The sequence below is a fragment of the Oncorhynchus tshawytscha genome, linkage group LG06 (genome assembly GCF_018296145.1).
Source record: "Oncorhynchus tshawytscha isolate Ot180627B linkage group LG06, Otsh_v2.0, whole genome shotgun sequence".
Classification (NCBI taxonomy): Eukaryota; Metazoa; Chordata; class Actinopteri; order Salmoniformes; family Salmonidae; genus Oncorhynchus; species Oncorhynchus tshawytscha.
Window position 1 is genome coordinate 61,416,666 of NC_056434.1, and position 25,390 is coordinate 61,442,055.

The 25,390-nt window shown below is 43.1% G+C and overlaps 1 protein-coding gene across 7 annotated transcripts in view; it reads right to left on the reverse strand.

Moving 5' to 3' along the window:
* The window catches only part of LOC112252829 (regulator of microtubule dynamics protein 2), a 71,952-nt gene extending 46,788 nt beyond the window's left edge, over positions 1-25,164 (reverse strand). Inside the window, exons 1-2 of one of the 7 annotated variants that reach the window (XM_024424468.2) lie at positions 25,062-25,164; positions 21,957-22,405 (exon numbers count right to left, since the gene is read on the reverse strand). In XM_024424468.2, coding sequence (XP_024280236.1) covers positions 21,957-22,396 — 440 coding nt within the window. In that variant the 5' untranslated portion in view covers positions 22,397-22,405; positions 25,062-25,164. Of the gene's footprint in view, positions 1-21,956; positions 22,406-22,498; positions 22,589-22,624; positions 22,987-23,747; positions 23,873-24,037; positions 24,126-25,061 lie in introns of those variants that run through there. The other 6 variants (XM_024424467.2, XM_024424469.2, XM_024424470.2 and 3 more) reach the window with 6 other exon arrangements.
* Between the last annotated feature and the right edge of the window lie 226 nt (positions 25,165-25,390).

Below are 25,390 nucleotides of genomic sequence, written 5' to 3' on the forward strand. Positions count from 1 at the left end.
CAGGATGCATTTATGTGTGTTTATATACCATCATTATCCGCCCATCATTTACAGATACAGAACAAACATCACAGGGCCTGTGGTCCTATTTCAACACTGTGTTAAAAAAAACAAATACAATTTAAAATACACACACACACACACACACACACACACACACACACTCTCTCTAACTTGACTGTGTGCCGTGCCAGTTTGATTCAGGTCTAGTTAGGGGACGAGGAGAAAGGGTAAGGCAACATGTGACCGCTAAAATCTTCAAGGGGCCAACTGGCCATTTTCAGCACTGGCTCCATAGATTGATATGTACTGTGAATACATAGAACATTCTAGTAATGTTGTCATGCCATCACAGTGGTTGTGGAGCATATTTGCAATGAAGGATGAAATAAATTTGCTCTAACTACTTTGATGAAACAGTGACAGTACTTAACACCTTTAGGGCCACCAATCACTGATCCTCTGGGTCCAATGTTTTTAACCACACTGTATGTGTAGAGCACACACTAATTAGTGTAATACAGGCCTAAACATGATGCAAAAGTTGGCCTATACTTTGATGTAATGCTACATTACCCTTTGCACCAAATGAATGCATTTGTAAATGCCATAATCAAAAGTCTTGCCAAGACCGAATATGTGACTGGTATCAGGAAACTAGGCGTGTCACTACTTCACAGATGAGCCACTTGAACAAACTTTTATTTTGTTTCTTAAAAAAATTTAAAAAATTAAGTGTGGCGCTCCACTTTCTGGAGGACCGACTTTTGAAATCAGTGGATCGAGATGGTGGAATAAGAGTTTGATAGCTAAGGAGATGGAGAAAATTCTGGCCTTTGATTGCAAATATGCAGAGGAAGTTGAAAAGAGAACAGACAAAAGGCTGTAAAAAACACCTGTCTCATTTTCAAACTAAAAGGCAGCCATGGCATCTGTGAAAGAGAGGGAGATGGGTCCATCCATGTATACGGATAAGAGTCTAGCTAGCTACATTTTCAGATATTACACGTTTCAAATGGTCAGAAAGCAGTTTAAGCGTACTGTTAGGTAGCTAGCTAACGTTAGCTGGCTGGCTTGCTATCTAACGTTATGTGTATGTACTGTATCTCAGAGCCATTTGCATTGCTAGTTATAGCCTAATGTTAGCAAGCTAGCTAACATTGAACCTGATTGGTTAGCCACCTGCAGATTCCTGCAGGGTAGTAATGTTATGAATGGGGATTAGGGTTAATTATTTAGCTAGCTAACTACAGGTCTAAACAAAAAAAGACTCACTATGCAAGTAACCATTTCAATACAACGTTCATGATACCACTGCGACAACTGTCGATAGACTTCTCCGATTTCAGCGCACTCTTGTCTGAGTGTACCAGAGCGCAGAATAACTGACACATTTATGAACGCTCAACACCCGTTGAATATGGCCAGTGTCAGTAAACGATGGCAAAAAAAAAGCATAATTAAATTGTTGCCAGCAATACAGTTAGTCACCGACGCTCTGGATAACCAGCACTGCTAGGGTGAGTGAAATGGTCAGTGAGCTTTTCTCACAGTTTGGGCAGCCTGGCTCATTGCGAACTAATTTGCCAGAATTTGACATAAGTATGACATAACATTGAGGATTGTGCAATGTAACAAGAATATTTATACTTAGGGATGCCACCCATTAGATAAAATACCGAACGATTCCGTATTTCACTGAAAGAATAAACGCTTTGATTTTGAAATTATATTTTCTGGAGTCGACCATATTAATGACCAAAGGCTCGTATTTCTTTATGTTATGTTATAATTAAGTCTATGCTTTGATAGAGCAGTCTGACTGAGCGATGGTAGGCAGCAACATGCTCATAAGCATTCATTCAAACAGCACTTTCATTGCGTTTTGCCAGCAGCTCTTCGCAAGCACAGTACTGTTTATGACTTCAAGCCTATCAGCATAATGGCTGGTGTAACAGATGTGAAATGGCTAGCTAGTTAGCGGGGTGCACGCTAATAGCGTTTCAAACGTCACTCGCTCTGAGACTTGGAGTAGTTATTCCCCTTGGCTTTTGTGGAGTGATGGGTAATGCTGCTTCGTGTGTGGCTGTTGTCGATGTGTTCCTGGTTCGAGCCCAGGTAGGGGCGAGGAGAGGGACGGAAGACAATGTTACACTGGCAATACTATAGTGCCTATAAGAACATCCAATAGTCAAAGGTATATGGAATACAAACGGTATAGAGACAAATAGTCCTATAAATACTATATTAACTAAAAACCTCTTACCTTGGAATATTGAAGTCTCATGTTAAAAAGAACCACCAACTTTCATATGTTCTCATGTTCTGAGCAAGGAACTCAAACGTTAGCTTTTTTACATGGCACATATTGCACTTTTACTTCCAACACTTTGTTTTTGCATTTTTTAAACCAAATTGAACATGTTTCATTATTTATTTGAGGCTAAATAGATTTGTATTGATGTATTATATTAAGTTAAAATAAGTGTTCATTCAGTATTGTTGTAATTGTCATTATTACAAATAAATAAATAAAAATCAGCCGATTAATCGTTATCGGCTTTTTTTGGTACTCCAATAATCGGTATCGGCGTTCAGCTACTCTCAACTCCCTTTCAAGTGAAGCCACTTTCCCTGAGATCAGGCCAAGAGGTGCCAAATCATGCCCTCTTGCTGTGGCACAGAACCTGGCCAATACAACAAACGTATGACCGCATTACAGTAACAAGGAAGTTAAATTGTCATGTGCAGGCTACTGTACGTAGGCCATTAATAATGCTGTGCCTTTTCTTTCACTTTTATGTTAATACTAGGCTATATTGAGAATCACAACTAAAGGCTGTTTTCTTTAATGGAGCTCCAGCAGGCTTGTAATTTGTCCCTTCAGCCTTTCGATTGCAACTACAGGCAGTTTTCGCATACGGTTGGCAGGTATTCCTTGGGGTTAGAACGTTTGGCCAATAACCAAAAGGTTGTGGGTTCGAATCCCAGAGCCAACAATGTGAAAAATATGCCCCTGTGCCCTTGAGCAAGGCACTTAACCGATTTCGCTCCAGATGACGTTAATAATGGCTGCCCCCGGCTCTGACCCCAACTTTCCACAGGTGTCTCAGGGAGAGTGGGGATATGCAAAAAGCATTTCTAATTCACATAAGTACACACTTGTACACGTGTAAAATAGGACAAATAAGCACCCACCAAATAATTATTATTCTATTCAATGGAGCGGCAACAGGATTGTTGAATTGATTAGTGATTTGTCACCCTTTAGTCTAAAATAGCCTTAACCTTAGATCACCTCTACAAAAGGAACTTTGTATTAAAAGGAAGCCTCACTCTCATAAAGAGGCTTCCCAAAAGGCCTTAAGGCAAGAGCTTCTTTCCAACAATACACAAACAAACAAAGAGGGGGTGGGGGGTGGGGGGAGTAAAATAACACCTGCAACTTGATTACTTCACGTGCAATGATGGCTAAAAAAGACAGACGACAAAGTGAAACAACTAACAAAGGCTTTTCCCCTCTAAGCAATGAAATTGCTTTGCAGGGACCACGTGAGAGTACAATCGAACTATGCCTATTAAAGCAATAGTAGAAACGGGCTCATGACCAGTCCCTGCTATTTTGTGTGTATTTTTGAGCTGATCTTAAAAAATGTTTGACATAAATGTTTCCACCCACCGAAAAGAGCTTCTGGACATCAGGACCCCGATTTGGATGAATATTTCTACTTCAACGGGTCGAGATGGATGGATTACAGTCAACATCTGCACTGTGTGTGTTTCTTTGTAACAACAACTGGTGCACACAATCTCCAATATTAAGGAAGTCTTGAGGTTCTGCTCGCCGGAGTTAGAATAGCTCATGATAAGCTGTAGATCATAATATTTACCAAGAGTTTCCATCTATATTGAAAACTCTATATAGGGCCAAACGCAAACAAGAAAATGCTCATCCAGATAGGATGCTCCTAGTGGCCTGTGACTTAAACGCAGCAAAACTGAACATAGTCGTACCTAATTTCTACCAGCATGACACCTGTTCAACTATAGATCACCTTTACTCCATACACAGAGATGACAACAAAGCTCTCCCTTGCACTCCATTTTGCAAATATGACCATAACTCTATCCTCCTGATTCCTGCTTACAAGCAAAAACTCAAACAAGAAGTACCAGTGACACACAATATGGAACTGGTCCGATGAAACGAATGCTAAGCTACAGGACTTTCGCTAGCACAGACTGCAATATGGTGACTCGTTTAAGGGAACTATGTATGTCACAGGAGAGGCATTTGAACATTAACTTTTTTATTCAGAAATGCCTTCTGGGGCCTCCCGGGTGGCGGAGCTAGTTGTGCCACCAGAGACTCTGGGTTCGCACCCAGGCTCTGTCGCAGCCAGCCGCGACCGGGAGGTCCGTGGGGCGACACACAATTGGCAAAGCATTGTCCGGGTTAGGGAGGGTTTGGCCGGTAGGGATGTCCTTGTCTCATTGCGCACTTGCGACTCCTGTGGCGGGCCGGGCGCAGTGCACGCTAACCAGGTCGCTAAGTGCACGGTGTTTCCTCCGACACATTGATGCGGCTGGCTTCTGGGTTGAATGCGCGCTGTGTTAAGAAGCAGTGCGGCTTGGTTGGGTTGTGTTTCGGAGGACGCTTGGCTTTCGACCTTTGTCTCTCCCGAGCCCGTACGGGAGTTGTAGCGATGAGACAAGATAGTAACTACTAACAATTGGATGCCACAAAATTGGGGAGAAAAGGGGGTAAAAAAAAGAATGAAATGCCTTCTGGAACATGTGAACTTTTATGTGCCTTAATAACAAACTTGTATGCCACCTGAAAATAAGTAAGAATTGTTAAATTACGAGCCTAGTTGTTTTAGCCACAGAAAAAGAGGGAACCTTACCACTAGCCATGATTGGCTGAGATAATGGATGGGCTGGCCATGCCGAGAGATGAGTTCAGATTGGTCTGCCAGGTAGCACGCTTCTGTCAATAACATGAGCTGGTCAGTATGTGTAGGTAATCCTTTCTAATGTGTCTTTTTTGAAAGATATCATGTACAACAGCAAAAGTGTTGCTCTCCACTTTCTGAAAGACTAAGTTTTGAAGGCAGTGGAATGCCCTGTGAATTGGAATATGATAGCTACGGAGATGGAGAAAATTTTGCCATTTGATTGTAAATATGCAGAAGTCGAAAAGACAACACACAGAAGGCTGTTGTATAGAACACCTGTCTCCGGATGAAATCTTCAAACTAAGGGCAACCATGGCATCCGTGACAGAGAGAAAGAAGCATCCATCCATGTGTACGGGTAAGAGAGTCTAGCTAGCTACATTGTGAGATATTATAAGTCACGAATTTAGTCAGAAAGTCAATTTAATTTCACGTTAAAGCGTACTGTCAGCTAGCTAAAGTTAGCTGGCTGGCTAGCTAACGTTACGTGTATGATCTGTGTAGTAATATTCTTTGTATCTCAGAGCCATTGGCATCACTCATTACAGCCTGTTAGCTAGCTAGCTAACATTGCACCTGGTTGGTTGGTTAGCTACCTGCAGGCAATGTAGTAACGTTATGGGTTGGGATTATGGTTCATTGTTTAGATAGCTAGCTACATATCTAAACAAGACTTCACTATGCAAGTAACAATTTCCCTAATGTTTACACCTTCGGTATCCTGTGCATGTGACAAATAAATGTTGACTTTATTTGATATAGTATGTGTTTACCAGAGATGGTAATGTAAAGAACATGAACTGCACCAAAGTCAGATTAGGATATAACGTCAGGCCAATGAGACGGTGTCCAAGTTCTAAAATTCTCTGGTAGAATGCCCTGCTTTTATTTTGTCACACTCACAAACGTAAAATATTTTCTGTAATTGGCTTGCCATTAACTTGTAGATAATGATCTTGTTGTGAGTTTATTTTCCTGTAACAATGACTACAAACGAGCTAAAGAGAAAACGTTGTCAGCTATATGATCATTATTTGAACTGGCTAGCCAGCTAAATTAACATTTGCTAGCTAACATGCTAGAAACTAACCAAAACATTGTTTAGAAAGTTGCTTTTTTTTGTACTAAATTCATTTTTAAAACAGGTGGGTTTATTGGTGTTAAAATACACCAGTTCTGCTATTTTGGACCACCAGGCTGCTGATGTCATGCAGCCTGTAGTTTGTGTTTATACTTCTTCATAACGACAACAAGAAGTTTGATATTGGATGACAACAGAATGCTCATGATGTTTTTGCGACAACTGTCGATAGACGTAGTATGAAACAACCTTTAGTCTTGAAATCTTTGGTTGTTTAGTACATGGCCTCACATGTGAATCCTTAAAGAGATGGACGGGGCTAAGGCTTAACAGGGTGTGAACGATGCTGAATAGGGTGTAAACAAAGAACTCTCCAGTAGGTTTACCAAAACATTCAAGTGCCATTTTCTCAAAAGTGGGATTACAAGTTTATCAACTTTCAAAGCAGAATTACTTTCCCATTGTTCCTTAACTGTAGTGTTTGATATACAATCTTCTAGGTCTGAATCTATACTTTTATCCATTGTAGAAAAACACAATTTCAAATGTTGCTAAATAAGACTGAATCGAGCTGGTTGGTCACATATGTTCCGGGACACTTCCGATGGCATTGAGGTTTTTACAACATCAGTAATAGGCTTCATTAATAAGTGCCTCGATGACATCATCCCCACAGTGACCGTACGTACATATCCCAACCAGAAGCCATGAATTACAGACAACATTCGCACTGAGCGAAAGGCTGGATGCTTATAAGAAATCCTGCTAAGCCCTCCAACGAACCATCAAACAGGCATAGCGACTATACTGGACTAAGATCGAGTCCTACGACACCGGCTCTGATGCTCTCGGATGTGTCAGGGCTTGCAAACTAATCAAATATTATTGGTCACATACACATGGTTAGCAAATGTTAATGTGAGTGTAGCTTCTATGCTTGTGCTTCTAGTTCCGACAGTGTAGCAATATCTAACAAGTAATCGAACAATTCCCCAACAACTACCTAATACACACAAATCTAAAAGTGTGAATGAGAATATGTACATATAAGTAAATGGATGAGCGATAGCCGAGCGGCATAGGCAAGGTGCAATATATGTATAAAATAAAGTATATACATGTGATATGAGTAATGTAATAATGTAAACATTATTAAAGGGGCATTATTTAAAGTGGCATTGTTTCAAGTGTCCAGTGATTAGGTCTCAATGTAGGCAGCAGCCTCTCTGAGTTAGTGATTGCTGTTTAGCAGTCTGATGGCCTTGTGATTGAAGCTGTTTTTCAATCTCTCGGTGCCAGCTTTGATGACCCTGTACAGACCTTGCCTTCTAGATGATAGCGGTGTGAACAAGAAGTAGCTTGGTTGGTTGATGTCCTTGATGATCTTTTTGGCCTTCCTGTGACATCGGGTGCAGTAGGTGACATGGAGGGCAAGTAGTTTACCCCCAGTGATGCGTTGTGCAGACCGCACCATCCTCTGGACAGCATTGCGGTTGAGGGAGGTGCAGTTGCAGTACCAGGCTGTGACACAGCCGGACAGGATGCTCTCGATTGTGCATCTGTAAAAGATCGTCAGGGTTTTGGGTGACAAGCCAAATTTCTTCAGCCTCCTGAGGTTGAAGAGGCGCTGTTGCTTCTTCACAACACTGTCTGTGTGGGTGGACCAATTCAGTTTGTCTGTGATGTGTACACCGAGGAACTTAAAAAACTTTCCACCTTCTCCACTGCAGTCCCTTCAATGTGGATAGGGGGGTGCTCCCTCTGCTGTTTCCAGAAGTCCACAATCATCTCCTTTGTTTTGTTGACGTTGAGTGAGAGGTGCCCTCACCTCCTACCTGTAGGCTGTCTCATCGTTGGTGATCAAGCCCACTCCTGTCGTCTGCAAACTTGATGATTGAGTTGGAGACGTGCATGGCCACGCAGTCGTGGGTGAACAGAGAGTACAGAAGAGGGCTGAGCACACACCCCTTGTGGGTTCCCAGTGTTGAGGGTCAGCGGGGTGGAGATGTTGTTTTCTACCTTCACCACCTGGGGGCGGCCCGTCAGAAAGTCCAGGACCCAGTTGCACAGGAAGGGGTTGAGACCCAGGCCTCCAGCTTGATGATGAGCTTGGAGGGTACTATGGTGTTGAATGCTGAGCTGTAGTCAATGAACAGCATTCTTACATAGGTATTATTTTTGTCCAGATGAGATAGGGCAGTGTGCAGTGTGATGGCGATTGCATCATTTGTGGACCTGTTGGGGCGGTATGCAAACTGAAGTGGGTCTAGGGTGGCAGGTAAGGTGGTGGTGATATGATCCTTAACTAGCCTCTCAAAGCTCTTCATGATGACAGAACTTAGGTAGCCTTGTTCACAAATTTGCTTTGCTAAAATCCCCAGCTACAAATGTAGATTCCAGGTATATAGTATCCTGAATACTATATAGTATATAGTATCCAGAGTCCAGTGAAGTTCCTTGAGGGCCGTCTTGGTGTTCGCTTGAGGGGGAATGTACATAGCTGTGACTATAACTGCCGAGAATTCTCTTGGTAGGTAAAATAGCCAGGATTTGATTGTAAGCCAGCATTTGATTATGATTACACCATGAGTCGTTAATCATAAAGCATACAGCCACGTGCTTCCTCTTCTCAGAGGTGTTTCTCTCTGTCGGCGCAATCACAGATTACAAAAGGGGATAGACACGAGCCTACCAGACAAGCTTAATGCTTGGTTGGAGGCAAGCAGCACTGAACCATGCCGGAGAGCACCAGCTCCTCCCGACGACTGTGATCACGCTCTGCCTAGTTGATGTGTGTAAGACCATTAACAAATCAACATTCACAAGGCCGCATGGCCATACAGATTACCAGGACACATACTTTGAGCATGGGCTGACCAGCTGGCAAGTGTCTTCACTGACATGTTCAACCTCTCCTTGACCCAGTCTGTAATACCTACACGCTTCAAGCTGACCACCACAGTCCCAGTGCTCAAGACAAATTACCTTTGTAGCACTCACATCTGTAGCCATGAAGTGCTTTGAAAGGCTGGTCATTGCTCACATCAACACCATCATCTAAGACACCCTGGACCCACTCCAATTCGCATACCGCCCCAACAGATCCACAGTTGACGCAATCTATATTGCACTCCACACCACCCTTTCCTAGAATGCTGTTTATTGCAACTCAAAGTTCAACACCATAGTGCCCTCCAAGCTCATCACTAAGCTCAGGACCCTGTGATTGAACAACTCCCTCTGTAACCGGATCCTTGACATCCTGACAGGACTCCTTGTTCACCCACGACAGAGTGGCCGCACACGTCTCCAACACCATCATTAAGTTTGCCAAAGACATGACGGGGGCCTATAGGGAAGTGGTCAGAGACCTGACTGTGATGCCAGGACAACAACCTCTCCCTCAACGTCAGCAAGATAAAGGGGATGATCGTGGACTACAGGAAACAGAGGGTCAAGCACGCCCCCATTCACATCGATGGAGCTGAAGTGGAGCGGGTCAAGAGCTTCAAGTTCGTTGGTGTCCACATCACCAAGGATCTATCATGGTCCAAGCACACCAACACAGTCGTGCAGAGGGCACAAGAACACCTCTTCCACCTCAGGAGGCTGAAAATATTTGACATGGGTCCTCAGAACCTCAAATGATTCTACAGCTGCACAATTGAGAGTATCTTGATTGGCTGTTTAAACGTTTGTTATGGAAACCACTTGGCAAACAGGCGGTGTCAAAAATTGTCCAAGATTCCAGCCACCAAAGACAAACTCCTGAACAGAATCTATCACAAGTCATAAGACTGCTACACAGTTTGTTAAATAGTTAACCAAATAGCTACCAGGACTTTCTGCATTGACCCATTTAACGTATATGACACATTGCATATGCTGGTGCTACTCTTTACCATGTCACTTTGTTAGATATACAGTATGTACACTACCGGTCAAAAGTTTTAGAACAACGAATTTAAGGGTTTTTATTTATTTTTACTATTACCTACATTGTAGAATAATAATGAAGACATCAAATAACCCTTTGCCTTGATGACAGCTTTGCACACTCTTGGCATTCTCTCAATCAGCTTTACCTGGACTGCTTTTCCAACAGTCTTGAAGGAGTTCCCACATATGCTGAGCACTTGTTGGCTGCTTTTCCTTCACTCATCCCAGACCATCTCAATTGGGTTGAGGTCGGGGGATTGTGGAGGCCAGGTCATCTGACACAGCACTCCATCGCTCTTCTTCTTGGTCAAATAGCCCTTCATCATTGTCCTGTTGAAAAACAGATGATAGTCCCACTAAGCCAAAACCCGATGTGATGGCGTATTGCTGCAGAATGCTGTGGTAGCCATGCTGGTTAAAGTGCGCCTTGAATTCTAAATAAATCACAGATAGTGTCACCAGCAAAGCACCCCCACACCATAACACATCCTCCTCCATGGTGGGAAATACACATGCAGAGATCATCCGTTCCCCCACACCACGTCTCACAAAGACACAGCGGTTGGAACCGAAAAATGTGGACTCCACAGCAAAGGACACATTTCCACCGGTCTAATGTCCATTGCTTGTGTTTCTCGGCCGAAGCAAGTCTCTTCTTGTTAATTGGTGTTGTCATGACGTTGCCCTCTTTGGGTACAGCGAGCACTATTCCCCCTCCCTCTGCACCAGCCCTTTTCTATGCACCATCCCCCTACCTCTGTCTCCCACACCCAGGCTGCTGTGGTCAGAGAGGTCGTAAATTCCTAGAGAAGATCCTGACTCATGGCCAGACAGTATAGAGAGAGTGACTTTTCATAGAGAGAACAAAGGAATTTCTTCCACCTCACAGCACTGGAGATCCGAACAGTATTTTTCTCTTGATCCAAGATGGCGTAGCAGTCAGACGTCTTGTCGTGTCCCTTGTATATATATATATGTTTTTTTTTTAACATATTTTTCTTCGCCTATCTTTTAAAACATTTTTCTAAACCTCAACATCTAAATACTCTCCTGCAACCCGCCTCAACCAATGTAGCGTGGATCTGCTTTTTTTCTAAAGTATTTATATTTACTTCGGATCCGGAACCCCTCAACTGAAGCTAGCCAGCTAACTACCAGCTATCAGTCAGCAAACCATTGCTAGCGGTCATCAGCTAACCGTTAGCTCGGAAAGCTCTCGCCAGTTCGAACAACGCGACTCTAACCAGATCATAATGGACCTATTTTTTATCCCCGGATTCCCACCGCAAACGGAACATTTTCAGCTGGATCTTCACAACTAGCTAACCGCAACCCCGGATGATTACTCCTGGCTAGCGTTTCCATCCACTTAGCTTGAAGCTAGCCCGGCCAGAGCTCCTGTGCTACCACCGAAGCATACTCCTGGGCTACAATATCCGGACCCACGACCGGTCTATTGATGTCACCGCATGAAGAGGCATAAACAGACTCACCCCATCGCGACGTCCCCCAAAGGCTAACTTTCTAGCCCTTGCTATCTGCTTGCTTGCTAATTCGGCCTGCTAACTGCTAGCTTGTTTAGCCCCGGTCCGATAACTGCTAGCTTGTTTAGCCCCGGCCTACTAACTGTTAGCTTGTTAGCACAGGCCTGCTAACTGTCTGAATCGCCGCGTCCCCAGCCAGCCCAACCACTCACTGGACCCATATTTACTTTCAATCTCTTTTCGATTTTTAATTCGATTATACCTTCCGGTAACCTGCCTCACCCAATGTGATACGGAATCACAATTATTTTTTATTTTTAGAACACATTCAAGAACCTCCAGAAGCTAACCAGCTAACTAGCTACAAGCTATTTAGTCATTGTTAGCCACTGCTAGAGGCTTTTACCTTCTGCACAGCCAGCCAGTTTTTTTTAACCTGGATAATACTCGCCAGTCTAGCTTCCCTGCCCCATCCACCGCTGTCCCCTGGACACTGATCACTTGGCTACATAGCTGATGCATGCTGGACTGTCCATTAATCACGGTACTCCATTCTTCTTGTTTATGTTTTATCTGTCGGCCCCAGCCGCACTCAGGCTCTGTGTGTAGTTAATCCGACCCTCCCTGCCTAGTCAACGCCATTTTACCTGCTGTTGTTGTGCTAGCTGATTAGCTGTTGTCTCACCTACTGTTTTAGCTAGCTCTCCCAATTCAACACCTGTGATTACTGTATGCCTCGCTGTATGTCTCTCTCAAATGTCAATATGCCTTGTATACTGTTGTTCAGGTTAGTTATCATTGTTTTAGTTTACAATGGAGCCCCTAGTTCAAATCAAATCAAATCAAATCATACCCCTGATACCTCCTTTGTCCCACCTCCCACACATGCGGTGACCTCACCCATTACATCCAGCATGTCCAGAGATACAACCTCTCTCATCATCACCCTGAGCTTACCTCCGCTGTACCCGCACCCCACCATACCCCTGTCTGTGCATTATGCCCTGAATATATTCTACCATGACCAGAAATCTGCTCCTTTTATTCTCTGTCCCCAACGCTCTAGGCGACCAGTTTTGATAGCCTTTAGCCGCACCCTCATACTACTCCTCCTCTGTTCCGCGGGTGATGTGGAGGTAAACCCAGGCCCTGCATGCCCCCAGGCACCCTCATTTGTTGACTTCTGTGATTGAAAAAGCCTTGGTTTTCATGCATGTCAACATCAGAAGCCTCCTCCCTAAGTTTGTTTTACTCACTGCTTTAGTACACTCTGCTAACCCTGATGTCCTTGCCGTGTCTGAATCCTGGCTCAGGAAGGCCACCAAAACTTCTGAGATTACCATACCCAACTATAACATTTTCCGTCAAGATAGAACTGCCAAAGGGGGAGGAGTTGCAGTCTACTGCAGAGATAGCCTGCAAAGTAATGTCATACTTTCCAGGTCCATACCCAAACAGTTCGAACTAATAATTTTTAAAATTACTCTCTCCAGAAATAGGTCTCTCACTGTTGCCGCCTGCTACCGGCCCCCCTCAGCTCCCAGCTGTGCCCTGGATACCATTTGTGAATTGATCGCCCCCCCATCTAGCTTCAGAGTTTGTTCTGTTAGGTGACCTAAACTGGGATAAACTGGGATAGTTAATTACAGTTAAATGATTAATCAGTTTAATCGCGTAATAATAAGAGAGTTATTTGATAAATAAGTCTTCTAAATAAGTATTCAGTTTTTATGATGCCAAAGACACAAGTGTCCTTTAGTTCTTTAGTATTGGTTTCTTTGCAGTAATATTCTTTCTTTGCAGTAATTTGACCATGAAGGCCTGATTCACAGTCTCCTCTGAACAGATGATGTTGAGATGTGTCTGTTACTTTAACTCTGAAGCATTTATTTGGGCTGCAATTTCTGAGGCTGGTAACTCCATTGAACTTATCCTCTACAGCAGAGGTAACTCTGGGTCTTCCATTCCTGTGGCGGTCCTCGTGAGAGCCAGTTTCATCATAGCGCTTGATGGTTTTTGCGACTGCAGTTGAAGAAACTTTCAAAGTTCTTGACATTTTCTGTATTGACTGACCTTCATGTCTTAAAGTAATGATGCACTGTCGTTTCTCTTTGCTTATTTGAGCTCTTCTTGCCATAATATGGACTTGGTCTTTTACCAAATAGGGCTATCCTCTGTATACACACCTACCTTGTCACAACATAACTGGTTGGCTCAAACACATTAAGGAAAGAAATTCCACAAATTAACTTTTAAGAAAGCACACCTGCTATTTGAAATGCATTCCAGGTGACTATCTCATGAAGCTGGTTGAGAGTATGCCAAGAGTGTGCAAAGCTGTCATCAAGGCAAAGGGTGGCTATTCAAATAAAATATATTTTGATTTATTAAACACTTTTTTGGTTACTACATGATTTCATATTGTGTTATTTCATAGTTTTGATGTCTTCACTATTATTCAACAATGTAAAAAAATAGTAAAAAATTAAGTAAAACCGTTGAATGAGTAGGTGTTCTAAAACGTTTGACCGGTAGTGTATATCCAGAGCATTCTGAAAGTATTCAGACCCATTCACTTTTTCCACATCTTGTTATGTTACAGCTTTATTCGAATGGATTAAATACATGTTTTTCCTCATCAATCTACACCCAACGCCCCATAATGACAAAGCAAATACTGGTTAAGCCATTTTTGCAAATTTATTAAAAATAAAAAACAGTAATATCTTATTTACATAAGTATTCAAACTTTGCTAGGAGACTCGAAATTGAGCTCAGGTGCATCCGGTTTCCATTGATCATCCTTGAGATGTTTCTACAACCTGTGGTAAATATGATTGATTGGATATGATTTGTAAAGGCCCACACCTGTTGAAGGAATTGTTCATAGAGCTTCGAGACAGGATTATGTCAAGGCACAGATCTGGGGAAGGGTACCAAATCATTTCTGCAGCATTGAAGGTCCCCAAGAACACCGTGGCCTCCATCATTCTTGAATGGAAGAAGTTCGGAACCACCAAAACTCTTGGCCCCCCGGCCAAACTGAGCAATCGGGGGAAAAGGGCCTTGGTCAGGGAAGTGACCAAAAACATGATGGTCACTGACAGAGCTCTAGAGTTCTTCTGTGGAGATGGGAGAACTATCTTTGCAGCAATCCACCAATCAGGCCTTCATGGTAAAGTGACCAGAAAGAAATCCACACCCTAAGGTAAAGACACATGACAGCCCACTTGGGAGTTTGTCAAAAGTCACCAAAAGGACTCTGACCATGACAAATAAGATTCTCTGGTCTGATGAAACCAAGATTAAAATCTTTGGCATGAATGCCAAACATCAAGTCTGGAGGAAACCATGCACCGCTCATCATCTGGCTAATACCATCCCTTCGGTGAAGCATGGTGGTAGCAGCGTCATGCTGTAGGTTTGTATTCAGCGGCAGAGACTGGGAGACTAGTCAGGAGAGGCAAAGATGAATGGAGCCAAATACAGATAACCTGCTCCAGAGTGCTCAGGACCTCAGACTGGAGGCAAGGTTCACCTTCCAACAGGACAACAACCCTAAGCACACAGCCAAGACAACGCAGGACCGGCTTCGGGACAAGTCTCAATGTCCTCGAGTGGCCCAGACAGAGCCTGGACTTGAACCTGATCAAACATCTCTGGAGAGATCTGAAAATAGCTGTGCAGCGATGCTCCCCATCTAACCTGACAGATCTTGCGAGGATCTGCGGAGAACAATGTGATAAACTAAAGTAAAGTTATCGTTCGTTACTCATTGTGTATCCATTATTACTTATGTGTTTTACTTTTCTATCTTTTATTTTCTTTCTCGCTGCATTGTTGGGAAGGGTACGTTACTAAGCATTTCACGGTTAGTCCACACCGGTTGTACACAAAGCATGTGACAAATAAAATGTGATACTAATGGAGCATAATAGGGAAGCCTGGAGCCAAGCACGTTAGTGTTACGCTAGAGGAAAACTGAAATGAAACTGTGACAATGGGGGTGGTCACAGTCCAAGTGGTACAGTATGCAGGTGGAGGGGTCTACCATGCCCTGTAGACAGACATACTATACGTAGAAGGTAAACTGCCGGAAATTCACAGGAATGGGGGTATCAGAAAGTCAACAGTGCTTTGGTTGCAAGATTTTTATTTAATAACATGTAGGCCCTACTTTCTAGGAAAAAAATACTGTATAATAGTGCCTTCCATGAAGTTCAGAATGCGAAAGACAGAGAGACACAAAATGTGACTGGCCTGGACACCCATCACTAAATCATGACACTTTTTACATTCTAAGCTTTTAATTACAAAAGACAGACAAGGTCATTTTTCCCTTGAAAAAACCTCTGTGTGATCAGACATGCCCGGTACTAAATAAACAAAAGTCTTCTCCTTAAAATCAGCAACCTATCCAATGCCAAACGCTATCATTTTAAAAACAAAACGTTATAATGCCCTCTAGCTACGGGTAAACAGCATGACGTGGATAAACGGCAGTGGGAACTGTTTGAGGAATGACAAGTTCCGACATGACACTTTACAATGAGACCTTTGACAGCTCGGCATACAGACTGGGAGATTGATGGGCCTGCTCGGTTGAGGTGGGATGTTCGAGGAAGCGATTTTGACAAATGAAAAGTGAACAGTGCAAACTGTTTGAGCTTATCTACCTTGCGAGTGTGTGTTGCTAAACTGAGCAAGCACAATCATTATCAACTTTGACTTGCTCCATAATTGATCCTTCTTCTTTGCGGTCCTTTGTAGCTCAGTTGGTAGAGCATGGTGCTTGTAATGCCAGGGTAGTGGGGTCGAATCCCAGGCCCCCCCTACGTAAAATTTATACATGCATGACTGTTAGGAGATTCGGGAAAAAAACATGCTAAATGGCATATATATTGTCGCACATCTTTGCGGTACGCCGTATTGTCTGTACCCCATTACAGCCGCTTTGTGTTTCAGCAAGACCCAACACAACCTGCAAATATATCACCGCTGGTCATTGTCTGAATATCATTTTTTTGCTCCCCAATTTCGTGGTATCCAGTTGGTAGTTACAATCTTCTCCAATCGCTGCAACTCCCGTACAGACTCGGGAGAGGTGAAGGTTGAGAGTCGTGTGTCCTCTGAAACACAACCCAACCAAGCCGCCCAAGGGCATCCCTGCCGCCCAAACCCTCCCCTGATTTTAGTTTAATATATATTATATATATATTACTATATTACTTTGAGGGGGTGATTCGGGGGGGGGCTCCGCTGTAGGACATGCCTCTAAACTACATAAATCATTGCATTCTAAACTACATAAATCATTGCCTCAATAAAAATAAAAAATTTAAATCAGCGAGAATGCTAAAAAGCATGAAGCCTGCCACAACCACCATAGCATGGTTTTCTAATAAAGATATCTCAGCAGTGAAGGATATAGTCAAGTGCTGTTATTGCCTACAGTTCCAAGCGACGGTGCAACAGACAACCAAAGCTCTTTAAATGTAGGTGATGTGAGGTCTATGGGTGTAGCTGGCAACTCTGGGTGAGTGCCAAGCATTCCCTAAGGGCTAGAATTTGTCCATTGCACCTTTACCCCCCTTCCCGCTCTAACAAATCACAGGTGAGAGGGAAAGGCGCTTTAATTACGGTAGGTGTGTGCGTGATTTGATTTCTTTCAAACCATAATAACCCGGGACGTAATTTAGAACATTTGATGGGGCCGACAGCTGCCACTCAAAGCAAGTTGCTGGATCTGCTGGAGGGCAGGCTGTGGCACCATACTTCGGTCTACATCTCTTTCTCCAACAGGGAGGAGGATAAATGAAACTCCATTGATTACAGAGGTGGGAGAACCAATGACCTGATATAACCTAGTCCTCATGTGGTACAGTAATTTATACCCCATGAAACTTTTATTAGGCCTAAACTTCTAGTCTAGGAGCTTTTTCACTACAAAGATAGGAGTAGTACGCTTTACCATAGACCACCTGATTATTGTATCACTCAAGTATGGCCTGATTCCATCAGTCGAACTACAACAACATACAGTAAATTATGGCCTGAGTAAGAATGCAAACTGAGAGGCAAAGTCTGTAAGTCTGTAAACTGAGAGGCAAAGCCAAAGAGACCGATACACTGAAGACAGCAAAACACAAACAGTAATTAACTACCCAGAGTGTTCTGGCTGGCTGTTGGCCTGCTTGTTATGTTGTTACAACTAGACTTGCTCCCAGGCGACTGCTGCAAGATTTCTGCCAGGATACAAATCTGGAGCTAACCTAACTGGGAGGGAGGTGCCATGATCCAGCTCTGATCTGCAGCCCGTTACACTCCTCTGCCCCGCCCACTTTCTTTGAGTTTGGATGCCAGGCCAGGTAGGGTGCTTGTTTTTCTTGGAACACTACATTATGCATGCTTAGCGAAAGTACGGGGAAAGTCAATCCAGGTGATGCCCCCATAGTCAGAGCAATGTCCTGCGACGCTATAACAAGTTATTAATCCACAGCATTGTGAACAGAAAAGTGCATAAATGCAAGATTCCTCATTCTAGGTTTTCTAAATCGCAAGAGATTCAAAAACAGACTGCAACATTTTTCAAAAGTAATAAGCCACAGTAGACTAAAAACAAACAAAATATAACTATTGTAAAATAGATTGTGTCCGTAAAATGTATATAAACTTGTCAAAAAAAAAGAAACAGGGAAGTCTCAGGAACATCACAATCAACACTAGAAAACATCAGACACGCTTTCATATGTTTTTTTCAGAGATCAAGACCATTCTGCAAATACACGTAACAGAATAGCCTCACTCATCTTTTCTGTTTTGTGTAAATGGGACATAGTACCATAATTGCAGTCTTCCACTAGAAACCATCTGGTGTTGGCTTGTAGTTACAAAGATCATGTATGTTTATTGGACATGAAAAAGGGAAAGCCATAACTTGGATGGCCGTTAGGTCATTCTTGTCGCAACGTCAGAGTAATCCTCATACCCAACGGATGGGAGACTGTGCTGGAAGTGGTATTGGAGGGCCAGTAGGAGGTACTCTTTCCTCTGGTCACCAATGACCCAGGAGAGAGATTGGGGTCAATGCCCTGTGTAGGGTGCAGTCTTTCAGATGGGACGTTAAACGGGTGTTCTGACTCTCTGTGGTCACTAAAGATCCCATGGCAATTATAGTAAGAGTAGGGGTGTTAACCCTGGTGTCCTGGCTAAATTCCCAATCTGGCCCTCATACCATCATGGCTACCTAATCATCCACAGCTTCCAATTGGGTCATTCAGTCCCCTATAATTATTCCCCAAGTCGGTGCAGTAAATGAGAATGTGTTCTCAGTCAATTCACCCTGGTAAAATAAATGAATGAAAATGCAACATTCAGATTTACTCTACTCACCAAAACAGAAATGTGCATAAATGTACACTTCCACCAAGGCACCTGCAAGTTCCCGGACATTTTTCGGGGTAATGTCCCTAGCCCTCACCCTCAGGTCCCAGATGGGCTCAATGGGAATGAGATCAGGGCTCTTCGCTGGCCATGGCAGAACACTGACATTCCTGTCTTGCAGGAAATCACGCACAGAACAAGCAGTATGGCTGGTGGCATTGTCATGCTGGAGGGTCATGTCAGGATGAGTGTGCAGGAAGGGTATCACGTGAGGGAGGAGAATGTCTTCCCTGTAACGCACAGCCTTGAGATTGCCTGCAATGACAACAAGCTCAGTCTGATGATGCAGTGACACACCACCCCAGACCATGACGGACCCTCCACCTCCAAATCGATCCCGCTCCAAAGTACAGGCCTCGGTGTAACGCTTATTCCGTCGACAATAAACGTGAATACGACCATCACCCATGGTGAGACAAAACCGCGACACGTCAGTGAAGAGCACTTTTTGCCAGTCCTGTCTGGTTCATCGACGAGCGGGTTTGTGCCCATAACGACGTTGTTGCCAGTGATGTTTGGTGAGGACCTTCCTTACAACAGGTGAACAAGCCCTCTGTCCAGCCGCTCTCAGCCTATTGCGGACAGTGTGAGGACTAATGGAGGGATTGTGTGTTCATGTAAAAATTGTGTGTTCTAGTAAAAATTCCCTGTCTTAGGTCAGTTAGGATCACCACTTTATTTCAAGAATGTGAAATGTCAGAATAATAGTAGAGAGAGATTTACTTCAGGTTTAATTTATTTCATCACATTCCCAGTGGGTCAGAAGTTTACATACACTCAATTAGTATTTGGTAGCATTGCCCTTAAATTGTTTAACTTGGGTCAAACGTTTCTGGTAGCCTTCCACAAGCTTCCCACAATAAGTTGGGTGAATTTTGGCCCATTCCTCCTGACAGCTGGTGTAACTGAGTCAGGTTTGTAGGCCTCCTTGCTCGCACACGCCTTCTCTGTTCTGTCCACAGATTTTCTATAGGATTGAGTTCGGGGCTTTGTGATGGCCACTCCAATACCTTGACTTTGTTGTCCTTAAGCCATTTTGCCACAACTTTGGAAGTATGCTTGGGGTCATTGTCCATTTGGAAGACCCATTTGTGACCAAGCTTTAACTTCCTGACTGATGTCTTGAGATGTTGCTTCAATATATCCACATAATTTTCCTCCCTCATGATGCCATCTACTTTGTGAAGGGCACCAGTCCATCCTGCAGCAAAGCACCCCCACAACATGATGCTGCCACCCCCGAGCTTCACATTTGGGATGGTGTTCTTCGGCTTGCAAGCCTCCCCCTTTCTCCTCCAAACATAACGATGGTTATTATGGCCACACAGTTCTATTTTTGTTTCATCAGACCAGAGGACATTTATCCAAAAAGTACAATCTTTGTCCCAAAGTGCAGTTGCAAACCGTAGTCTGGCTTTTTTATGGCGGTTTTGGAGCAGTGGCTTCTTCCTTGCTGAGCGGCCTTTCAGATTGTCAATATAGGACTTGTTTTACTGTGGATATAGATACTTTTGTACCCGTTTCCACCAGCATCTTCACAAGTTCCTTTGCTGTTGTCTTGGGATTGATTTGCACTTTTCGCACCAAAGCACATTCATCTCTAGGAGACAGAACACATCTCCTTCCTGAGCAGTATGACGGCTGTGTGGTCCCATGGTGTTTATACTTGCGTACGATTGTTTGTACAAATGAACATGGTACCTTCAGGCATTTAGAAATTGCTCCCAAGGATGAACCAGACTTGTGGAGGTCCACAATTTTTTCCTGAGGTCTTGGCTGATTTCTTTTCATTTTCCCATGATGTCAAGCAAAGAGGTACTGAGTTTGAAGGTAGGCACTGAAATACATCCACAAGTACACCTCCAATTGACTCAAATGATGTCAATTAGCCTATCAGAAGCTTCTAAAGCAAATGACATTTTCTGGAATTTTCCAAGCTGTTTAAAGGCCCAGTCAACTTAGTGTATGTAAACTTCTGACACAATGGAATTGTGATAGTGAATTATAAGTGAAATAATCTGTCTGTAAACAATTGTTGGAAAAAATGACTTACGTCATGCACAAAGTAGATGTCCTAACAGACTTGCCAAAACTATAATTTTTAACAAGACATTTGTGGAGTGGCTGAAAAGTTAATGACTCCAACCTAAGTGTATGTAAACTTCTGACTTCAACTGTATATACCTCAAAAATATATGGGGGATTAGAAATTATTCAGACAATTACATTGATGGAAGCTACAATCTATCTGCAATATTAATGCTGATCCAGCCCCTAAAAAAGTCCAGTAGCCTATGTGAATAATATGAATATCAAGCAATAGGCAGGAAATTTCCCACAAAGCTTTGAGACAAGACATTCTGAATGCATTCATGCCCAAGAAAAGCTGTGCAAGTTAAGCCTGACTGTTAACACAAGTGCCTTGTTTTAATAGTCACTACTTACCTGTTAATATATTGTTTTCATAAAGAGGAATTTTAAGAGGCAGTGCATTTAAAAGCAGACATCTGTTGTTTGTTATTCAAGCCTGTCGTGTGATCAAGCTATTTGGCTGTAGATGGAGAATGACTGGGCGTGTGGCGCTAGATTCCACTCTCTGACACCCTAGGCAAATTCACATACAGTACTTCTTATTTTACCACATATAATGACTGAGCAAATCAAAAAGTCTGGTGATGTAGGGTGAGCATGTGACTTTGGCTTATTAAGATATTGATCAAGTACAGGTGGGATAGTTAAGGTGGTGCAGCTGGCAGAGAGGAAACCAGAATTTGAGTATAAAAAGGCCAAAGGGTGTGGTGGATGCTTGGACAGAGAAGATTATGTAGCAAACTGTAATAATATCATTGTAGGACATTTTAAATGAGATCTCATGCCAAAACAAGTCAGAGTTTTGGAGCTGTTCCATTAAACATAGAAATAAAGGCATTGCAAATACTGTGAACATTTCCTTGTTTTTTTTCTATGAAATCATTGTGATGTGTGGATTTCACCCCCCTGTATCTGAAACAACCAACATGTGACAATGCCAGAGAGAAAGATGGGACTCACCCTCCTTCACTCTCAGCCCCCTCCTCTGAGCTTTGGCCTTCAGCTCTGGCTACTCTCCTCCTGCGTGTGGGTATAGTGCGGTTTGGTGGGCCTGCCCTGATGCGAGCCACGCCCCCCTCGCGTCCTCTCAGCTCATCCCTCACGTGGTCCTGCAGCTTTGGGATGGCACTCTTTAGCGCCCGCACCTCATCTTTCAGCTCTGACACACACTGGATCAGGGCTCCGAGACGATCTAGAACCTCAGCCTGACCCAGCATCCCCCCCACCACCATACTGGCTCCAGCCGCCCGCTGGTCATTACTGCTGAGGTACTGCTCACTGTGTCCACTCTGTGGCATGGCCCTCCGGCTGTTGTACAATGCCACGGCACCCAGGCTGAGGCCAGCTGCTCCAGCCAACACACCCAGGACCAGAACCTTGTTGTCTGATGACTGGGCCATCGTGCCAACCTGCAGAGAAAGAGGAGGAATGAAAAGGACGCATATTAATAATGAATTTGCTCTGTTGTGCAGTGACAACTTCTGATTTTAGGAATTGTTTACTTGAGTATCCCGCAGCAGAGAAAGTAGCGTTGCAAAAAGTTCATCAGAGTTGACTGAGCAAGGAGCTGAGTTGGTCAGCCCTTAGCTCTTGTTACTTGTAGAGTTTGACCTCTGATCTTAACCCACCTCCATTCTAATCATTAACAAGTCCAATGTCCATTTCCTACCAGTCTACATGCCAACTGATTTGATAGTTCCTGTCACACGAGCAGCTAAATTCTCTGTGCCTATTAAATAATACAATTTAGGCCACTTGGCTAAGCTCTTAACGGTTTCCACAAACACTGGGAAAAGACCTGCTGATAAAGCCTACAGCTAAGAGGACCACAAGCCAATTAAGGACACTTAATTAACAGACAAATCAGGGCATTGTTTAGGACAGCATAGTAAAGTGATCGATTGGGTTAGCTGTCAAATGTGCAGAGCCTCAGCTGAAAAGTCAAGCAAACTAGTTTGGGGTATAGAAATGTAGCAAAGCAAAAAGCCACTTAACTTCTGAAACCCACCAGCCAGTAACAGTTTGAGAAAGTGACCTAGTGACTAGTAGCAAGCTGTCAAGCTAAAGCTGGCAACGTCATGGGGAGGGATTAGTCACTCTTCTGTTGGGTCCTCCCATTCACCTCAGTGTTAGACTAGCTAGTTACGTTTGCACGAAGGGCTAACGTTAACAGGATTAGCTAGCTAGCTAACACTTGAATCAGTACCTGGGCTTGAAGAGACGAGATCTCATCTGACACCCAGGGATCCTTCAATTCAAAGTCCCATCAAACCAGCTCTGCAAGCGTTATGTCAAAATACGTTCGGTACTCACCAGAATATTGAGTCTATATTTTGTTGAGTACCGATCGTATTTTCACGTCAGAACGTTTGCAGAGCTGAATTTAAGGATCCTGGATCTCGTCTCCTCAAGCCTACTGGTTCAGCTAACACTCAAGCTAGTCAGTTAGCGGAACAGAATAATGTCAAAGAAAGGGCACGTAATGGCATGGACAGAGCCACCGAGCTTGCGAACTAATGCCTGGCAATGGTGTTCACGATGTGTTGTTTACTATAACCGCACAGAGAAAATAGATCGCTAGCTTAAGTAGCTTTAGCTCAACATAAAGCAGTGCATTTGAGTGTGGCACCCTTATATTATCGCATAGTTGTGGACTTGACTACAGTTAAATGTAAAACACTTTAATTAAGGTTCAATAAAATAATATTAATTCAACTCCAAAAAAATGTAGAAATTGTAGCTGTCATTGACCTTACTGCGGAGAAGCGAGCAGTCTCTGTACACCTGTAGTTTCAGTATTATTTATGTGCAACAACCAAATATTCCGTCTTATCAGGAGAGGTTGATACACCATCGAAATGTTCCGACCTCAACCGCAATGACTGTGTCAGTTTACCGATCAAGGTAGGGTGATATGGTGATACTTTCTAACGCATCAAACCTGTCAAGTCCTTTGATGATTATGGCATTTGCAATGTAACAACCTGAAAACCGTACTACATGTGTTCCTCTACAACTCAGATAGAAGCGAGTAGCCACACCATTTTAATTATTGTTCACTCCCCATCACGGCCGATCGTGATACAGCACGAGGATAGAGGAATCGAACCAGGGTCTGTAGTGACGCCTTAGACCACTGTGCCAATTCTGTAAAAAAAAAAAACATTGATTGGGTAATCATTGGGAGTAAGCTATCGCTGATATTAAATGTGTTTATATGTAGCTGTTTACTACATACATTTTCTGGATATTATTAACCCCAGATATCTCAAATAATTATTGTATCATGTCATTCAACCCACTGGACAGTGGGCACATATGCCAGTTCAACGTCTCGTTTTGATTGAGTTACTAACTAACGCGAATGAAACTTAAAATCAACCAAATATTTCCCCCTCTCATTTGAATTTGGTTAAAAGTTTGTTGAAAAAAATACTAAATTCCCCTACATTGATGACTTTTTGAAAATCCAATCCGTTTTCCACAGAACATCATCACTTCATTATTTCTGTCGAAATGATGTGGAAACCTTGATTCAAACAGTTTTTGCTCAGTGGGAAGGGTACATGTGGCGTTTAAACTAACAATACTATTGTAGTCTTTGATCCTACAATGATGGACTACTGCGTTTCCAAAACAGTTCAGAGGTTGAGGTTTAAAGATCTGCTGGAAAACAGAGACTGTCATAATAGATTTGAGCAAAAGACTAATCCAGCGGCTCAACTGAATGGCCAAAGTGCACTCCAACAACAACAACCCCCATGTACCTCGGTGTTAACTAGGTGAATACCAGACTGCACCCTGAGAACAGTCAATGAGATCAGTCTCTGAATCCATTGACCAATCAGTGTCATATTATCTTAATGAAAATAGCATTTTTGCAGAATAAAGTTAATTCAGAATATAGGTTCAAAGAACCCTACAGCTGAAATTCCATATTCACAAAAATCAGTCCCCATTAGGCCATGCATTTATTATGTTATTGATCAACTTGGAAAACACCCCTTATTCATTTAAAAGGGATAAGAAGATGAATACATTGCAAAAAAAACAATGGCAACTCACCTCCAAAAGGGATTTTTGTCTCTCTCAGGGAGCTGTTCTCACACTGTGCCCAGTGTGTACGAGTGAGGATCACAAATGCACTTAATCTGATCAACTTTGAACCTGCAGTCAGTTCAAGCGGCGCTGTCCTCGTCAGCTTTTCCTTTCAGGGTTATAAAAGGGTGTTTAATTTGTGCCTTTATTTAACTAGGCAAGTCAGTTACGAACAAATTCTGATTTTCAATTACGGCCTAGGAACAGTGGGTTCTGCCCCTGCTTTGTTCAGAACGACATATTTTTTTACCTTGTCAACTCGGGGATTTAATCTGGCAACCTTTCGGTTACAAATC